We start from the raw sequence: 21,051 nt of genomic DNA on the forward strand, positions 1-21,051 counted from the left end.
GTCCTATATTGTAAAAACTACCAACAAACAGGGGTGCAAACACAACATCTTTGGTGGAGGTAGTAACCTATGTGCATGGCTCCATACAGTATGACTACAGGCATGTGAGAAATGTTCTTTTTCAATATCTTAATAGACAGTGTCCCTACTTTCCCAATTGAAGCTCGTACAAAGAGTCCACTGCAAGAACAGCTTGCTCACGAATAACAAGCTCTTTCAGGCACACAAACCACTAAATAGTTTATTGAGTAGATGTTTAATATTTGTGACAGTGAATACATAATTAAGTAGAATACACTGGGACATTCAATTTTATTATAAGAGAACATTAAGAAAATATTGGCGTAATGTTTGAGAAGATTTAGAAGTATTTGGGTTACAATAACAAGCCTCCCCGTCTCATTAACAAAGATGGTCAAGTACAAAACATTACAGGTTCAGATTCCATCTTCAAGGCTTTTGATGACTAAAAGAGACAAAAGCCAAGGCAAGGAGTGAAAAAAGTATCTCACACATTCAGTACACACTCTCTCACACACACACACACACACACACCACTCACACACACTCCTCACTCACTCTCACACACACACACACACACATGCGCACTGCAAGTCTGAAATAAAACAAGGCAATAAAAAGTGAGTCCATGTATCTTTGTGATGCCTACTGTGTTTGTGTCTCTCAAAGTTGACTGGCGGCTGGCTTTGTTGTAACCTCAAGGACAGTGAGGTCAAGGGGTCACGGGGTGGACCAAAAATAACAACTGCAGATGCTGTACTGTCTTTTCACATGTCATGGAGATCCTTGGAAACGTCTCTGAAACTGTCGTCCCTTCTCATGAAGGAAAACAAAGAAAGAAACTACGGCACAGGGATGATGTCAGAGGTAACTTCACAGCACCTGTGAACAAAATGGCTACAATGCAGATTCACACTTTTAAAAAAAAAAAAAAAAAAAGGAAAAACATAGGAGCAGACGGGCTTCTCGTTCCCGTCAGACAATGTGCTCTCTATTCTGTGCCGCCACTGACCACTTCTTTGTCAGGGGCTACAAAAGGGCTGATGCTGTTGGTCTCCATGGCCTGGTAAACCAAGAACAGGAAGGCAGCCACGACGGCCAGCAGGAACAGCTTAATCCACAGGGACATGCCGGAGCGCACTGCTTTGGTCTGACCGGCAGGGGGAGCTGCAGACAGAAGCCTGGCAGAGGAGGGGGAGGTGGTGGAGGGGGGCAGGCTGGTGACTCTGTTGACAGTGCGGCTCTCTGTGTAGGAGGATGAGCTTGTGGTCTTGGTGATTTTGGGAGAGTAGAGGCCATTTTCGTCGTTCCACAGGTCACTGGGCTTCACTGGGCGACCGGCAGCTCCACGGATGGGTCGCCGGCAGGTGGCGCTGCAAGAATCAATTTGAGAGGATTTAGATTTTAGAGTCATTGTATAATACCTCATGCAAGAACATGTTCGTATTTTAAGCCATCATTTGTTCTTATGCTGGGTTTGTACGAACTTGTCAGATTACAGAAACACTTCCATCTTCAGAAAAGTGTGTAAATGACATATGTATACGTGATGAATGCCACCTGTGCGTATTTGAGTCAGTGTGCACGGAGATAGCAAATGAGCATGTTCAACGTCCAAAATTTAACATGAGGCTAAAATTCCTGGCCCATATGTCAGCAGAATTCATGAAAATGACATTGAATAGTAAAAAGGAGAACTATTTTGAATTATTAAGTTTGGAGATTGATGTCCTGATTTCAGACATCAAAGAGGAAGTCTTAACTTCTTATCAGCATCAGCAGTTGAATTAAGAGACAGACTAAAGCAGCGCTGATAACCCTGTTGATGCTTTGTTGGCTTTGTGTCACACTGCTATGGATATAAAGAATTTAATTGATATAAAATTGGCTTTAAAAAAAGGTCTTGCCAACGACTGCAACAGGAGGAGATCAAGGTAATGTCACTGATATGGATGAAATAAAATACATGCAATAATAGGTGGTTTGTATTGACATGTTTTCTGCTGGATCAGGCAATGGATGCATTGCATTATGATACAATAAGCAGCAGGTTAAAAGAATATGACAAGCCATCTCTGGCGTGTAGAACAGCGACAAGCTTTGTGAAGAAACATCCACCTGATCTTTACATTAACTGCACTCTGCCATGGTACGTGTGCATTTATGATGCTCGCTGTATCCTGTCTTGTGTGGATAGACTAGAGGTGTCATGAGGCAGAGGGTTTAAGCACAACATCAGTCATCTGGAGAAAATAGTGAATTTCAGGTAAAAGATCGCAAAATAATTTATATAGCCACAATTGAATCCAGCCGGCCATCTCTGCGTGCCCCTTGCGCAAAACATAGACTACACTGTTTTACAGCACAAAGGAGATGTGCCCCTCCAGTGACATTGCAACATTTAGCAGGTACAATAATAAATGTAATTCATTAATCAAGTCGAATTGTAGCGATGAGGTGTTGACTCCTACAACTTGTCTGGCTTTTTGTCTCCTGAAGAGTGAGATCAATTGGTTCAGGTCACTTCCACACCTGTAGCTTGGTTCATTTGGTCTGGGCCGTGTAAGGAAGAAGATCCAACTGTCTGTATTGCACTTGTTCACACAGACTTACCACAAACAAACAGAGTTGTAAACTTGATGGACTGGTAAGGGATTGGACAGTTTTGGTTAAGTTGTACTGCACCATCAGCGCTATATGTATACTTCTTTGTAACCTCGTTTAGATAAGTTCTATACAAATAGTTATATTATATACTTTCTAACCCCAGAGATAAGGAGCAGGTCCTGCTGAGCCTGACTGACCTCATGATCCCATTGTATGGGATAGTTACTACCCGAGTTATGTTGGTAGTAATTTAAACTGAGCCAAATTTCGGTACTCTTTACTATTATGTGGACTTCAGCTCATGTTTCTTCAATTAAATTGTTGAAATCATCTGAGTTTGATGGAAAAATAAATAAATTTAAAAAATCACAAATTTAATCTTTACTCTAAAGGTAGGGAAATAACAGCTAGCAGCTGACAGTTAGCCCGGTAGCTCGGCCTATTAAGTGAACATGGTAGCTGTTAGTTCACAGCGACTGCATGAATACTTCCTGCCAGAGACGAGCCATTTGCTTCAGAGTAAAAAGGAACAGTGGTTCTACTTTGATTCAGTTAATTAGAACATTATGTAAATGTAATATTACAGCAGTTTACTCAGCTTTATTACATAAGTACTTTATTGATGTGGCTGATGACTGACTGACATAAAAAAATAAGAATCCGTTACTTACTTGATTCCTGTTGGACTGTTGAAGTCACTGGGGAACAGCTCCTTCAGAACAACCTTCTCCTCCACTTTTGGGTTTTGGTCACTGGCTGTGATTTTCTCCACCTACACAAAACAATGATGAGCGTTAATTAAAGTGCAAAAGGCACTGGTTCATGACGGCATCTCTCTTCTTGTTGTAAACGCCTTTTAATGGATTCAGATGAAAAAGGAAAACTACCCCGTTACCCCACTACAGTCACCCGCAGGTGCATGTCTGGACCAGCAACCCATTGTCTGATGATACACAATTCTCACCATGTGATCCCTTCACACAAAAAGGGCCAGGCCAACCACCACGTTTACTACTGAACCACGTGAAACAGAGCAGGGTCTCTCTCATGCAACAGTCTACCTGTCTCACTAACGCATCGTCTGACAGCGTGGATTTGTAGTTGTGTGTCCTCACAGGGCTGCACGTGGACAGGAAGCTGGTGATTGTCTGCTGCCTCCTTTTATGCAGCTGGATGTCTGGAGGGCCACACTCCTCCTGATCACAAACAACGCGAGTGACTGTGTGTCAAGGATTACCAACCAAACCAACCAACTGTTACACAACTGTCCCCGCAGAAGTCCCCAACAGCTGCACTCACACAGACGAACAATTGGCCAATTCATCAGAGGAACTATACATTATGAACTATAGAATGGGGGAGTTTTAGCGCCTCGTGTTTCAACAGAGACAACGCAGCATTCAGAGGGATAGAAAAACAGAGAAAAGCAGCCACAGACGTATGAGTAGAGCTGTACCCCTGCTGCAGACACACCGCTGACTTTAAATCCAGTCTGGTCCGACACAGTCCAGGGGGACTCCTGACTCTTAATGGGGGAGATGTTACACATGGGGCTAAAGTTCACTTTGTTGACTGTGGTGAGGTGAACCAGAGGAGACGAAGGGTTGGCAGCTGGTCGTCGACTGCGTTCCTCAGGCCGACTCTTTGACTTCAACACAACAGATGAGATAATTAGATATATGTTTGGAAATACTAAGAATTAAAGACAAAAGGTAGAATACACTACATATAAATAGTGTCATATAAATGTTACTGTATGTAACCTAGACACAGGATAACAATGTCCTAATGCTGGTTCAGTAATTGGCCCTGGGTCCTGATGGACCAACACAGCTCAAGAATAACCAGGATACCGACTTAAATCTCCTACCCTGTCGACATTACCAACTATTTTCAATTGTTCTTCTCACATGATACTTAAATCTAACAGCTCATACTTTGTCTGTATCTGCGACCTGAAGTTACCATCTCTCCTGAAGGTACTGGCTCCTGTAAATTATCAGGAGGCTGAAACACACTTCAAAACCTTTAGTGGAAAATGTTCAAGCACAACTATTTGTTGACCGCGTATCCGTATTTTAATTAGCTTATGTGAGGCTACACCATAAACTGTATATAAAAGATGGACATGACAGCTCCTAAAATGTAAGCCAGATTATCTTTTTTGTCCCCTGTGGCTAGCTGTAGTATAGGTCATAAAACCCACCTCCGTGTTAACTGGTTGGTACATGGCTCAAAGGAAAAAGTCAGACCCTTGCTCCAAATGATGTCAAAAGCACTTTAGATGGCAGCACCTCTATCCAGGATATTTTTGCCCAACAGGGAGAAGTGGAAATATGTAATCTCTCTTTATATACAGTCTATGGGCCACATCAAATTCTAAGGACTTCAGTAAATCCCAGCAGAAATGAGCAGGTGACGCCTGGATGGTGGCGATGGTTCCCTGGAGCTCTGCAGTCCTGGGTTTTGGGTAACCACTGCTTTAATGAACTTCGGTGTATTGTCCACAATATGGGACAGAGTTTTACACAGTCAGCCACATCAGGTAAATGAAACCAACGCAAACATTTTCAATAAAATGACACCGTGACTAAGAAGAAAATGAAATGTGACCCATTCGTCAGCATCAGCCCTGGTGATAATACACAGATTTTACCAACACCTGCCCACCACTGGATGCAGTTTGAGACAAGAAGACAAGTGTCAGTGTATCCCTGAGGGGGAAGCCCTCATCTTTTGAACAGAGTAGTAGATACAGACCAGTGAGATCATGCAGATATCAGTGAGAGTACAAACAGCCTGCCACGGCCTAGAGCTACCTTTACACGCATGGACGAGGCCGAGGGAGGTTCAGCCTGGGAAGGACTCTCAGGGTTGTCGTGAACTTTCCTGTTATACTCTAAATAGACAGGTTCTCTCAGAACAGGCCTGAGATCCTCAGGCACTATCTGCTGGGACACAAGAGACCAGGAGTAAAACCTGACAAATCTGTTTGATTAAAAAACCCACACAGAAATAATATTTTAGTCAGTTGGAAACCGATTCATAGTTGGGCCAAAACATGCCATTTGTGTCAGTAGGACCTTAATGCAAGTTGATATCACATCTAGGAGATAGTTAGCAGATAGCGAAGGCTCAAAACTGTTACATTGGCTTCAGACAATATTCAGAAACCATGACTTTGTGCACATTTGTTTGTGTTTTACGTTTGGTTTTAAAAGATAAATGTATAAATTGCAAATATTTTTGGTTGGAGGGTCAACGCCTTTCCAACAACATAGAATTATATGTTGCACCATTGCTGCCGGGTTCATACCTGGCGTCAACACAACTCAGGAGTTTTTGAGCCCCGAAACTGAGACGCTTGGAAATACTGGAAAATAAATTCCCTTAATTCTTACCATTGCTGTTCCTTGTTTAAAGATTTTTCTGCAACTAAGCAACCAACTGCAGAGTAGACAATCATACTGACATGTGATATGAATTTTCAAGTGTGTTCCTGGGGACAGAGATTATTTTTGGTATGGAGCCAAATTCCTTGTCTGGAAAGATAGTCTTTTGTTTTAACTTGAAGATATATTAATCTGGACGTAGCCTTAGGGACAACTCTGCATGTCCATTAGTGGCCCAACCAGAGCCCCAACATTAAAAACACACACAGCTCCTCCTCCACAGCCCATGTCAGATTATTGTTGGCAGCCGACCAGTTGTCATGTGCTCTTGTTCCTTGAGGCCTCAGCTCAACAGGTGAACATTCACCATTTGAACAGCAGGTGGAGCTGCTCACGGTCACAATCTGACAGTTGGATTACACCCATCACATGCTGAAGATCAAGCCTTCACACTGCTAGAGGCCATTTGCAGTATTTGATAATTAAAAACAAATGTAAGAGGGCGAATGGTAAAACAAGTGAAAATAAGTAAAGGGCAAATTTCCCAGGCATCCCATATCCAGATTTTGGTGATTACAATAACAACTGTATGGAAAGACAGACACCAAATATCAGAGGAAAAACAAAAGAACAGCTGGAGGTAAAGAACAGCCAGAAGAGCTGGAGGGATACGGAGAAAAGTCAGCAGGAAGTCCACACACTGCCTGCTGGATGCTTCAAAGTCGAAAGCATCCAGCATGTGCATGGCAGCAGCTAATCCACATCATGTGCTTCGAGTCTGACATGCACCAAGTAGCAATGATACACTGCATCTACAGGCTGACACTGAGCTGGGTGTGACTGCGCTCCAATAAAAAAGTCTTCCTTTGTCGGTTTGAGAGGAAACTGGATAATCAAACCCAGCTTCTCTCTATCCCACCTGCTTCACTCTGCACACAAACTTCTGGGGGTGGCGACAGTGGAAAAACAGCCCGAGAGGGTGAAACGTTTTGTTTCTTTCCAAAATTACTCACTTGCTTGAAAATATCATGCTAAAATTCACAAATGTGGTTAATTTCGAGTTTGAGCAAACAGAACCCATCAGATTACGTTTAAAACCATCCTGACTGTCCACATTGCCAGTATATTTTAACTAGTCAAGTGTGTTTGCTATCAGAGCTGCTATTGAATATAAGAGAGAGAGAACGAGAGAGTGAATGAGAGAGCTGCAAACCATAAACAGCTGTTTTTATGCACCTCCCCCTGCTCTCAAAGACTGTGGAGATCACCCGATAGTAACTGCCATATCCTATAACAGTCAACATTTAAGATGAACAAGAAACTATTAAAGGGGACATATTATGAAAATTCCACTTTTTTAGTGCTTCTACACGTTAATTTGGGTATCTGGCATGTCTACCAACCCAAAAACTCTGGGGAAAAACCACTCGCGCGTTTTGTTATGCTAAGTCAGAAATGTCATGCTTGAGTGACTGGAATGAGCTTCCTATGTACTGTGTCGTCACAATACAGTGGGAGTCTCCCTACATGGCCTTGGCCCACCCCCCACCTCATCCCCCCCCACACTCGTTACGCCGGGTTTACACCGGACGCGGAAGCGCCGCGCCATTCTCAAGCGCGCAGCCGCCTGGCTGGTCACACGGGACGCGCATTTCTCCGCGCTGGTCAGCCCGCGATTCTGCTTTCTCCGCTTGTTGTTGTACCCGTTGAATGTCGGGGTTAAATGATGGTCTTCATAGCCCCCCCACCCCTCTCTTTCTATCTGCTTGTGTGCTTGTAGTGGATGGGCAGAGGGGGACATTTAATTATGTGATTGGGAAAATTAAAACTCCAGGACAACAGAAGGGGAATACAAAGTATGGGATGCATATTTGATAATTTATATCATATAAAATATGTAATTTATATCGGTTAAAATCATGGGGGGAGAGGGGGGAGGGGGGAGCTGGCTCATTAGCATTTAAAGGAACAGGCACTCAAAACAGGTCACTCTGTGGAGGGCTGTTTTATACAGGGTAAAAAGGGTGCTGTTTGAAATGATCCTTGTGGTATTTTGACCAAAGTATGTTACAGACATTTCATTAAGACCCCAAGGAACCATATCAACTTGTGGTAAAATGGGCATACAATGTCCCCTTTAAAAAAGGTGTGAATTTCCAGGCATCTCACAATTGACAGATTACAGCAAACCCATCATCAAACCAGGAAACGTAGAGCTCCTCAGTCACTCATTCAGATCTGTATAAAGATATTTCAGCAGCTCAGGAACTGCACCAACAGCAGAAAAAATGAAATCATGAAAGCAGATTAGTAATAATCAAAACAAACTAATATCCCTAAAAATATCAGCAGAAATCAGTGCTCCCAAGCAACTGTAACGTTCCCACATAGAGGGTGAGTGAACTGATGAGCGGACTTTCCACTGTGACTAAAGGACGATAAAATATGGAGAAGTATGAAGTTGACTCACTGCTAAGCCGTTTCTTACCGTTTGGTGCTGGCTGCTGCGGGTGCGGGTAGTGACGGGCAACTTCCCTCGGCTCCTCACCGGTCTCTCCACCACTGGTGGAGCTGGTTCAGGCTCTGCCACTGGTTCTGGTTCTGGCTCAGGTTCTGGTTCAGCGGTCACCTCTGACAAAACACAGCGTCGTCATACACCATCATTAAACAGACCACAGAGGTGAGATGTGCATGTTTTAGTGATGGGAGTGCAAATTATGTACTGCAGACACACTTTTTATGCAAATATCACTTTATGGACCTCCATATTTGCATGCTGCCAGTCTTAAAGATTTGACTTTTGATAAATTAGCTTGTGACGTTAACAGTTTTAATTACTCTACAGGGTTTTTCCTGGCCGGAAATTAGGCAGGGGTGGTACTGAGATAAGTAAAATCTTTCTTCATAGTTGCACGCTTCGATTCATTAATTCAGCTCATCCTGACTTTGCTTGCTTTCTCTCTTGCATGCTGACACGCACACATGATGGTGAGGCAGCCGCATCATAATTCTCTATGCAAGAAAAACCCTGGTCTATCCCTTAGATGTTGGAAAATAAGAAGCCCTTTCATGCATAAAACTTTCACTATCACAAAGTGCATTACCCTCATACCCACAGCCGTACATCTTCAGAGAAATTAAGACAATTGGTATTTTCAGTGTCTACAAGTTGGTCTTCATGGTGGACTGAAATTTAACAACCAGTGAAAGCCAGGACAACGTTCAGATACACTTAGTGGTTGTCAGTGTACAGTAAATGCAGGTGTTGTTGCCAGGCGACATTAAGCTAACCCCCTATACGATCAGGATAATACAGATTTCCCCCAGCAGGAATGCTAAAGAGTGAGTGTTAAGTGTAATCACTTTTATAACAATGGTCAGTCACTATGAATAGTGTGTTTTCTTGAAATACCGTCCCTAGTTCTTACCATCCTCCTTGTCACTGTAGAGGTCAGATTCAGAGTGGCCGTTGTGGCTAACTTGTATCTCGGCGAGGACCAGCTCTGGCAGTGGTGGCTGTGTGGGGCCATCGTCCAGGAGCTTCTGCAGTTTCTTCTCGTACAGTTTACGGGTGGATGCTGGGGAGAACAGTCCATATCAGTAAATTACACACTGCACTCTTGTGTTTACTGCCATGACAGATCTCTAAAGATTCAGATAAAGACTCAGGAACAGAAGGAGGCAAAAGCTGTGATGTTGGTGAGGCCAGCCTTCTCTGAGCGAGGAAGTTTCTGATTAAGCTTAGTTTGGTCAGGGTTGTAATTCAGTCCAATTCATTGGCATCTCCCCAAAATTCTTACAGAAATGTTGACGTTTACATCCATGTTTAATCAAGATTTTCATAAAGGACTTCCACTGTAACCGGAAGATACAAGTCCACCTGACATTGGGATTCTGTCTGTTATAGATATTAATTGACATGTCTACATTCATGTCTATTACATGGTTCCCATTTTACACACAATTGTTGTACATGCAAGGATGAGGAGCAAAGCAATTCAAAATTAATTTCTGAGCGACAGTTCGGATTAAATTTATGAACACACCCACAAGAATCAGCTGACTAATGGTTACTTTAAATTATTAACACACGTTTGTATAATTTTGTTAAATCTGTGTGTTGGTCCAGGATGCTTAGAGCTGAGTGTGTGTTTTTGTGTGGTCCCAGTACCTCACACAGAGGGTCAGACAAAGCTCTCTTGTGTAGCAGTAATTAAAATGAAAATTAAATTTATTCATTTCTGCAGTACACAGAACAGAAGAGACATCAGAGCTCTTCTATACTGCAGAATTTATCCCCAGGTTTAAGTAGTGAACACTATTTGTAATTGTTCATGATACTGTATGCGTTACTGTTAAAGTGATGCTGCACACTTCAGTGGGTTTTTTTATAGCTGTAAACTTATGTATATTATGTGACTTTTCTATGATGAAACACATCAATACTAGTTTCAATATCACATTTAGGCTGCGACAGTAACCGCACCAACGCGGTCATGTGGTGCCTACCACAGGATTGAGCTCATTACGTCATCATCGCAATTTTTTTTTGTTAGCAGCTCAAAGTTAAAGGATTGCATATAGTGTGTGTGTGTGTGTGTGTGTGTGAGAGACAAGCCTGGCGGTAGTACTGCAATAAAGTGCCCGTTCTTCACTTCAGAATCGGTCCGGACTGTTTAATGTTATCACCAACGAGCCAGGGCTAAGTTAGTGAGAAACAATCCAAACGGTCACAGCCACATCACATTTATTACCATACGTATTTAGAAATTCTACATTTATGGTTTGAACATGGCTCGTAACACCACTTGGTGTTTCAAACAGTCTTGGACCTTGCAGGGCCAAACTATTCGGGTCATCTCTTTCTCATGACCTTTATACCAGTGACCACTCGTGAATGGGATTCTGGAAAGCTGCACCCATTTTCAAATCAATGCTTTCTAATCGCAAAAGTGTCTGCGCTGCTATCAGCAGGTTATCTAGATAACCTTGATAACTTAGCTGTGGCAAGCTAATAGGTATGTCGTGTGTGTATGTTTGTGGGGGTGGGGGAAAGGGCTGTCGTAGGCGTGTCTTAACTCCGCCTCCCAGCACTGCATTCAAGGCATTTTTTGAATTTCCAGTGAAGCTCATTTCAGACATGGCCTACGGAGTTTGCCCAGAGTCTGCCTTTCAGGGATTTTTCTGCACAGACACTTTCACGACAGCTACAAATCCTCCTCAATATTCAGGTGAGAGGTGGATCGGCTTGGTGAAGCAAGCAGAGGCAGAAACTGACGCGTTAACTCTGCTGCGTTGATCACGTGATTTTGTTTACAGCACCCCCGACACCGTCGTCGGCTCTTATCACCAGTCGGCCGCTGTGAATCCAGCGGGGGTCCCGTGCTGTGTTCACACATGGACATCCCCTTGATTTCTACAGACTGTATAAAAAGGAGGTCAGGCAGTCTGTAGAAACTGTGGAGTGTCTCACTCGGACATTTGTGGTCACACATGCACCTCCTCTGGAGAATATACAGGGTAACTGCGGACTCCAGTGTATGTCTGAAAGCAGCTTGAGAAACACTTCACTCGAAATGTAGGTTACACTTTAAACTAACGGACCAACACATTCTAGGGGATTCGCTTCAGGTAAAACATGGCATGGTGTTAGCTCACATGTCAAAGCCACTTGTGAATACCAACACCTGTGTGGAGCGTGTAGCACCAGCACACCACATCCCCCTGTGTGTGTGCGTGTCTGTTTGCACACATGTGCACAGGGGGCAGAGGTCACCTTAGCATTCACTCTCATGTGCCCCTGCTGCCATTTCTGCTAACGTGCGCACTCACCCACAATTGGCCCCACAACCACTCCCTGCTTGATCAGCGAGTCTCTCAGGCCGTCGTCGGTCAGCACGGTCACATCCAGCTCATCTGGCTGCACCTTGTCAGTTTTCCTGGTGGCTTTCTGTGGGAGGACAACAGAGCAGCCGGGTCAGTGATATAATGATGAACAAAACTCATCAGTGAGGTCAGGAACTGCCATAGATTTCTTTTTGCCCTCGGGCGATGTAAAAAGCAAATAGTGACAGTAAAAGAATCAGCCGACAGACATTTGTGTTTCTGGGTGTGGCATGTTTATGCAGTGCCTGCTAAGACAACAGTAAATTCACAAAAGAGACTGTCTCAATTTGTGCACTTCCATATTCACTAGCAGGGCTCAAAATGCAGGCTTGGAGTTTTTGGAGTGGAGGGAGGGGCCAAAAGTGAGGAACGACTCAAACTCAATTGCTTCTCAGTTCACATCTTTCTGTTTGTCCCTGTTTATCCATCTCGTGTCTTTAGCACATTTATTTCATTCTCTTCCTCAAAGGATCACCGTGTTGGACAAGCTTTCAAACACTAACATTAGCTGCGAATTACACATGACACTGCTCTCAAATGACCATAACCTGTTTTAAATATGCAAGAAAATGGGGCAGAGGGGCAGAAAATACCACAGCTGCTTCATGTTGTGCAGGTTCTACTGACAGATTTGTGGAGGCACATGTGAAGTGCACACAAACCCATGCGACTGGGATAAGCAGTTTTGTAAACTGAATTGAGCCAGAGAGAAAGCGGCGCTTTGGAAGCAGAGATTCCAGGGGTTTGATAGTAAACAACTCGCGGTCCCTCACACACCAGCCCACAGGAAATTACAGTTTGAAGCCAGCTAACTTTAAATTAAGCCCTGTGTCTCCTTCCTCACAGCTGAACAAGGCTCTGCCTCCGAGTGAATCACGTTTACGTGCATGAACTGCTTTCCTGGAGCGTGCTGCGAGTATAGAAGTTACACATGCTACCATGTTTTCAATCACATTATTTTCAAATAACAACTGAGGAATTGAGCAGAATTAAACTGTTCAGTGTACAGAGCCTCTAGCTGGTCACCTGATATAAAGCAGAGCAAAGGTGGACATGGACAGCAGGGCAGTAAGTGGACACACATGATTCTGTACATCACTGGGTTTAAGTTAGGGCAGGACATTAGCACTGATCTCCTGGTTTAATTCGGTCCCAGAGGATCAGGCAACACATATGTTGAGCCTCTCACAATTTGTCCTGGGAACTGTATCCTTCAACAAACGCGCAACACTGTCTTCTTGAATAACAATGTGCAGTCAAATTACAAACGCAACTGTTGACACATTACCTAGTAACAAAAACGGTGGAAGGTTCATTTTCCCTGCTAAATTCAAAAACCTCACATGTATATTATTTATGCCTACATGTGAAAAAAAGTTACACAGGAATGATTATTATGTGCATTTAAAAAAAATGTATGCTTCAGCAACGCAGGGACTGCCAATGGCTCAATTCAGACGTCCTCTGTAGTCAGTGTGAACACAGACGGGACAGAGGCTGAAATGTGAGGAATGCGTGGTGCTGCCACGGTTCACGGCGTGTAACAAACGTGAGGGACGCACATACAGAGAGGTTATCTCGCTCTGTCTGGCTCTCAGTGGGCCCTGAGCAGGGCTTGGATTGGATGTGAGCCAGAGTGTTTCATAATCATAGCAGCCTGGGCTGCACAGACCGGGAAAGGAGGAGGAAAAAAAGGAGGGAAAAACAGTCTGTGCTCCCTCCGCTGCAGACCACACCCTGGCCTTTAAAGGAATAACTGAACTGTGAGCTCACACACTCTGTCGAGTAAACTCACTACCAACACAGTCATACTTTCCTTTACAATTCCTCACTGCAGCGTGGATGGTAGTAGTAGTTTGAGGGCAAGACATTCCAGGACCTGTGGCTGCGTGATGCAACTCACTGTCTGGATGAGTAACACACTACAATGTGTGTGTGGTTAGTCATAATGTACTCTGCTAAGATTAACCACAAGTGTTTACAGTACAGGTGTCACACATTCTTCATTCTTTACAGCCATTTCTTTTAAATCTCATCAGCACCACATTGAAAAGAGAAACTTCAGGCATGAAAGACAAAGTATTTGAACCTTGAACCATGGGAAAAAAAAAAAAAAAAAGGCTCACAATTTCAAAAATGTCAGGAATGAATTTTTAAGCTGCATGCACACCCCCACCTCTACCTCCACCTGCAGCTCCTGCCAGCAGCCTATAATCACTCTGGCATGTGAGCATCATGTTTCACAAGATAAACAACCAAAACCGTACAATACTACAGTAGCACAGAAAACAAAGGACAGACTAATTACACACACGATGCGTCTTTCCACAGCCCTTGACTTTTTAACCACACACACACACACACACACACACACACACACACACACACACACACACACACACACACACACACACACACACACACACACACACACACACACACACACACACACACACACACACACACACACACACACACACACACGATCGGAGCACAAAGTCCTCCTTCTGTGAAAAGCATTTCCTCAATGAAGAGGCCAAATCCAACAAGATAACCGCCACAGCTGCGCTTAAGCTACTGCCTGGGTTGTGTCTTTCACATGTTCACTTCACTAGGTAAACTCCACACAAAAACACACTCCTCTTTGTTTGTAATCCATAAACCTTTGCTTAAACTGAGGAGAGTCTCATCACATTGACTTCAGACATTTGTTTACCTTTTTTTCTATCTTTGCAAAAGAAGACTCAGGCTACGTCCACATTAAGTACTTTGTAAAACACGTCACTTCTATGACCTGGCAGCCACAATACTTAGTTTACGAGCATTTACAAGCCAATAAAACTGATAATTTCAATACACTGCTTGTATCACTTTAGTTTGAAAACTCCAGGGTTGTGTTCTCGTCTGAACAGAAAACCACAGAATCTTCAGGAATTGATGGAGTGCTTTCTTCCTGATTGGATCTCATCAGCGACGACTCCACTACCAGAAGTGAGTGCAATGCTAACACTTGAGCCCCCTTTCCACTGGTCAAAAACCCAGGGAAGGGATGCAATCGGCATTCAGTCCCATGGTTGAAGGACTCTGCACAGGTATTTAAATACCCTCTCTGTCTCCAATCAGAAGTTAAGGAAATGCTGCACCTTTTCTGGCCCACTGAACCTCTGAGGGTTGCTGTATAATTAGCCATGAAGATTTGTGTACTTAGTTATTTTTTACATCTTAGGAAAAACTTGCAACAGCAATTGTTTTTCTTCATGTCATCCAAGATACAACACTGGCAAGACAGTGAGGTAAGATAGCTTCTCAGTTTCCGGTGCGTTTGTGACTTTGAACATGACTCACTAGGAGGAAGAAGACAGAATGGCCAACTCTACTGCTGGAAGTGAGTGTTACATTTTAAAAAAAAATAAGAGATGTATACCTGCTAATTTGAAACCGACTGTAGAATAGACAATCTGATTCCTGTTTACACGGACACGCACATGACCGGTGTACATAATCGGTCATTTGATACGTGTTTTCAAAAGGAGCAGGTCGTCGAAAGCCGAAACACGCATGTACAGTGTGTTGTGGAAAATCTGCTGATCAATGGCCAATTTATTGAAGCTTGGCCACAACTGGGCATGATGTCCTCTCATATTCTGAAGTCAGATTTCCTGTGGTCACACTTTAAACCCCTAATGATGATTTAGACTATTGGTTTGCCACTTCCTAAACAAGTAAATATATTTTATAGTTCTGGAGACAGTATTGCCTGGTTACGCAGTCTCATATCTATGGTGTCAAGGGAGTGAAGACTTTGACCTTGGCCATGCTCTCGCACTTCCCCAAACATGAAAGATAATCTGCACTACGTCTCATGGAGAGGAGACATCGTCTCCGAAAATACCATAACACAGTGCACATCTCATCAGAACAAGTAAAGCCTCTGGATGCAAGTACAGCCAGAATAGAGAGAGCTTGTTTCGTTGTGGTGCTGTGATATTGTGTTGCAGGTAGTTGGACACATCAGTTGGTTCCATAATACTGTACAACAGCTTAATAAATATTTTTACTTCTTTTTGTCTACTTATGTTTACTGCTTCAAAGGATTTGACATTTGACAGCTGGTTAGACCTTGGAGCTGACATGAAGGACAACATTAAGGACGATTGTCCTTGATGTTGTCCTTCACACAGCCACTCACTTTCACTGAGCTCCACAACAGGTGTTCCCTTCCCATTATTTGACCTTTACCTCAGTTCTTCTATGCTTTCTTTTGCTCATGAACAGATCAAACTTTCTCACCCGGAGGCCAGTTGTTCCCCACCCCTGGTTCAGCCGGCCATCTTAACTGTTCATGGGACCAGATGCATCAGGATCTGGTTAACTCCTGCAAAACCATTTCCTGAGGAAACCTTGTGCACAGCCTACAGATGGTCAGAGGGGTGGTGGGTTGTTACTTTTTGCGATAACACTGTGTAGCTTTGGAAACACATATCTGCTGTGAATCCAGGCTGCCTACAGTAACTGTCCTCTAATAAGGATGTTAATGGTGGAGTTAGTGTTCCTTTAAAAGACTTTTGATACAAAATTTGATGCAGATCTAAACAATTATCCTCATTTTGGGCCTTAGTGGAGGTGTGTACCCCCAAGGACCATTCTAGTTCACTTTGGGTTATAGCCAGTAAAACATATGTAAAAATTACCATTGCGCATCTAACATTTTAAGGCCGGTTGAGTGTCAAAGGTGAGGAAAGCAACTTTTTTAAAAAGAATGTTCAAAACAGCAATGTTAAGAGTTTTACTTCACAACAAGTCATAGCAAAATTATTTATGACATCTTCAACGACAAAAGGTCAAATATTTGCTGGTTCTAAATCGAAAACGGATGTTTTCTGTCAGTACTGTTCAAAGATAGACTGAAAGAGAAGAAGCGCCACTGTTTAACAACCACGGCCAAACTTTCTGCAACTCCCAAAAATCCGAAACAATGTGTTATATCACAATTGGTGATGGTTTTCTTTGAACTGAACTTTGATTTATATCATATCAATGAATTAAGCTTATAATCTTTACATTTTTTAACCACAATCTTCAATATTTGGAACAAGAAGCACATAAAAGCAAGGTATGTCTACAGTCTACAGCTGAGTTATTTCAATGTATCAAGTACACAGGCTGTTTACTAGACATTTAAAAAGGGATAGTTCACCAAAAAATGTCATTTGAAACGGCATCATTTAGACCATGATTTAAGTTTAAAAGTCTGCAACCAGAAGTGGCGATGCTAGCAGATGTAGCGACACAAATGTGTGCTGTGTTTCAGTGTGCACGAGGGTACGTGAACGAGCCTCTGAGGAGGCTATCAGAGGACATTTAGGCGGAAAACATGGTGTAAATTATGCTGGTTCGAGTCGAATATGAATGTCGGGCTTGCGGACACCACACGAGCAGTATGGAGGCATGTTGCGTTTTTTTCTGTTTTATTACGTCTGAAGAAGAGGTGATGATTGACTTCAATTGTATTTCTCTTTAAGCACCACCTCTTAGCATTCCTCTTCAGACAACTTAACGGTATCTCTGTCATATCATATGCGTCACAGTTGAAAGATTCAACGGTGCGTTTATGAAACCACACGCCTAATCAACTGGTGAGACTTGTTTGCCAAGTGATGTCCACAATAAACATCACTCTCTCCCTTAAGGGTAAATTATCAATATCAGAGAACTCATGAAAGATTGATCGTCTCTCACTCAACACACTCAAAGAGCTGCTCCCACTTAAAGTAAACAGTGAGGCTACCATCACCTGAGCAGTGGGAACTGTGCAAGAAATCAACAACTGAGCAAAGACTGACAAAAGGATGCAGCACACAAAGGGTGCACATAGCTTCTGCACACCAAGCAGCAGTAAATCACACACACACGCACGATATTTCTCATTCACCACCTTTGTTTTGCTCACGCCCTTCATTCAGTCACCTTGCACATACAAGAATAGACGTGTCCTGCTGCACACCTGCTTGAGTCTACATCTCATTCAACAATGAGGAACAGGTACAGGTGCATAGTTCACATCACAGTGTGTGCGTTTAACCAGCATAAATCCAGCCTATGGTGACAGCTCAATGACAAATAAATGATACCACACTGAAGACAAAGTATCAATAGTAAAGGCTCTGTATTTATATAGTTTCTCAAGTCTGATCTACTCCTCAAAACGCTCCGCTGATCAAGCCACATTCACACACTGCCACCAGAGACATTAGGGGAAATTTGGGGTTCAGTATCTTGCACAGGGACACTCGAGCTCGTCGACTGGAGGAGCTGGGGATTGAACCACCAACCTATAAAGGATTACATCCTGAGCCACTGCTGCCCCCAATAAAAAATAAATTATGCATTGAATGAACAAATAAATCAACTATAATCACAGGTATAAATAAAAATGTTTGTAACAGTAACTCATTTAAACACTTTGACCCAAGGTTTCTCTGTGATGACCATTTTTTTATCAAGGGAAACAAAGATCAATTTAAATGATCTTAGCTGCCAACTAAATTTTCTGTCTGCTGTACGACTTTATTTAAATCCTTTGGTCTAGCATGATATTATGAGACAGATTAGCTGGTTAAGATTATGTGGAACCAACTGTGGTTGCAGTTCAGAAAGTCAGCCGCGGTAAGAAGTCGCGTTTCAGGGGGAATTCCTTGCTCCTGTTTTTGGAGGGCTGCGAAGAATGCAGCCAGTCATCGGCTGGAGTGGGATTATTGTCTTTAAAACAGCCGAGGAATGCTGGGAAAGTGACACCCCGCGCCCAACACTGAAACTTCAAAAACAATCTCAAAGCACTGCTCTGAAACAGAAAAGCAATTCATTCAATAACAACAGGCTCCCAATCAGGTTATTAACAGTATCTGAGCGTGGGCGGAATTTCACTACATGTAACAACAGGTAAAGCAGTGTTTCTGTTGGTCCACTCAAAACACAGACTGATTAAATTATCACACCAAAGAGTAAAGGGTTGAGCACCAGGGGAGGGACACCCCACCCGGTTTACCCTGCAGACACACAGATAAACCTGTTCTGATTAGTGCATGCATATGGCTGCTGTAGAACAGTGACGACGATGCTACGGCATGTTAGAGCTGGAGTAAAGTTTGAGGCTATTTTTGGGGGGGGGCCTCCATCTTTCGTATCTGGTTGGTGGCTCTGATCAGATTCTGCCACAGATTCACTTTTGTTTAGAGCAATGAATGTGCAAACTCAAGGGGCCATCAGGGAACAGAACAGGCCCCACGTTATTAGCCAGCTAAGCTCTGGACCAAATGATCTGTGACCCGCTCTGTCCACAGCTTGGGTACAGGAAGCAGCAGAAAGTTTTTAGGGTGTGGACCTGAAGTAAAAAAAAAAAAACGTGGAGGTTGATGGGAGTGTGTGGTAACAGCAGGCGGCCCCGTTCACGCCAAGTGGGATAGTTGCTGTATTGATTAGTTTTGAGTTTTATTCGCAGGTTAATCGAACATTGTCGTTTGAAGCGTGTGCAAACTTCTGACACAATCACTGATTAGTATTTTTGAAAGTTTAGGCTCCACGTTACCAACCGAGTAATCGATTAAAAATAAAAGTAATCACTTGATAAATAGTTGCAGCCGGAAGTAACTGCGTTTGTTTTCGTAGTAAAACACACACAGCGGTGGTGCTCTGAATACAACTATTTCAATGCGTTCGAGTCCAGTTTCACAAACTTTAACCACGATGCCACCTCGTGCTGCGCGAGCCTCTGCACAGAAACACACGGAGTTAACGTGAATGAGAAACTCACTCTGCCGGACGAGCGACTTCTGTTGTAGACCACGGGCGGCGGCAGCTCCTCGTCGCTGGAGAACGCGTCCCACGACGCTTCCACGACATGCTTCTCGTTCTGGGCGGTGAGGTTCTTCAGGTACAGCTGCACGTACACGTCCTTGGTGGGGTTGCCGCTCGGCAGCTCCACGCTGTGGGCCAGCAGCTCGCTCTTCAGCTTGTCCTTGGTGAGCACAGACGGGTCGTCCAGGTACACCGGCATGTCGGCGCGCAAGATGGGGGGGACGGAGGTCTGGCGGCGCGGGGACGTTAGCTAGCTAACACCGGGAGCGAGAGGGGAGGTTGAGGCTCAGCGACTAACCAGCGCCTCTTGCTGGACTCGGCTCGTAAAGAAACTAATCTCTGCAGAGACTGTTTCAAACAACAAACTAAATGAGGAACAACAACTAAAAGCAGTGTGGGCGTCTCTTCCTCCTGCGGCGGAGCAGACCGGGGGCAGAAGTGAAAGCGAAGCTCGGCGGATCTGTTTGTGTTGAAGAAAGAAGAATGTGGACACTCATGGGGATGACTTGGCCGGAAGTGGCTCTCTGTAGAAACTGGCTCCTATTGGCCAGCCGTTGATAGAAAACGGTTCCTCATTGGTGGAACAGACATGCTGGCTACTATTGAAAACGGACTGCATGTCACGTGTTTATGACATCACATTCAGCCAAAACTGGTGTGCACGATGTCGCCACCATATTTGTTTATATTATTATAGATTATTTGTTTGTTATTATATATACTATATATTATCTTTTTACATTTCCTATATTATTATATATACTGTATATAATGTTTATTTTACTATATTATAGATCATTTGTATATTATATATACTATATATTATCTGTTTACATCTCCTATATGTTGTTTATATTATCGTCCATATTATAAAATATGTTAATTTTTACATTATCAGTTTATATTATCTATATTGTATATTATCTATTTACATTTCCTATATGTTGGATTGTGTTTTATATTATGATCCATATTATACAGTATGTTTATATTATCTATATTATATATTTTGTTTACATTTCCTATATTATGTTTATATTATCATCCATATTATACAGGATCTGTTTATATTATTTATTTTAATATATCTGTTTACATTTTATATTATCCATATTCTGTTTACTTCCATATTATCTCTGTATATTACCTATAATATATATATATTATCACTATCAGTTTGTATTTTCTTATGTGAAACCCTGACAATGTAGATCTGTTTATTACAATTTGTTAGTTACGTTAGTCTGTGTGCTTTGTTAATTGCTACCATGTAACATATTGTATTTAGCTA

At 42.9% G+C, this 21,051-nt stretch overlaps 1 protein-coding gene across 1 annotated transcript; it reads right to left on the reverse strand.

Annotated features, from left to right (window-relative positions):
* Positions 1 to 240: 240 nt before the first annotated feature.
* On the reverse strand, positions 241 to 20,281 carry tmpoa (thymopoietin a). The gene is made up of 6 exons (XM_035147673.2): positions 19,717 to 20,281; positions 11,853 to 11,970; positions 9,449 to 9,598; positions 8,509 to 8,651; positions 3,300 to 3,400; positions 241 to 1,394 (listed from the first exon to the last, which is right to left on the reverse strand). The coding sequence occupies exons 1-6, from the start codon at positions 19,957 to 19,959 to the stop codon at positions 1,013 to 1,015; spliced, it is 1,137 nt and encodes a 378-aa protein (XP_035003564.1). The 5' UTR covers positions 19,960 to 20,281; the 3' UTR covers positions 241 to 1,012.
* Between the last annotated feature and the right edge of the window lie 770 nt (positions 20,282 to 21,051).

Source organism: Hippoglossus stenolepis, chromosome 22 (genome assembly GCF_022539355.2).
Source record: "Hippoglossus stenolepis isolate QCI-W04-F060 chromosome 22, HSTE1.2, whole genome shotgun sequence".
NCBI classification, from domain to species: domain Eukaryota; kingdom Metazoa; phylum Chordata; class Actinopteri; order Pleuronectiformes; family Pleuronectidae; genus Hippoglossus; species Hippoglossus stenolepis.

What these genes read in the sequence shown, in the direction of transcription:
- tmpoa (XM_035147673.2), bottom strand. Translation starts at nt 19,959, where the DNA reads ATGCCGGTGTACCTGGACGACCCGTCTGTGCTCACCAAGGACAAGCTG. An exon ending in CTACAGTGACAAGGAGGATG is followed by an intron (nt 8,652 to 9,448) that starts GTAAGAACTAGG and finishes GTGTTTTGTCAG; the next exon opens with AGGTGACCGCTGAACCAGAA. An exon ending in AACAGTCCAACAGGAATCAA is followed by an intron (nt 1,395 to 3,299) that starts GTAAGTAACGGA and finishes TGATTCTTGCAG; the next exon opens with CGCCACCTGCCGGCGACCCA.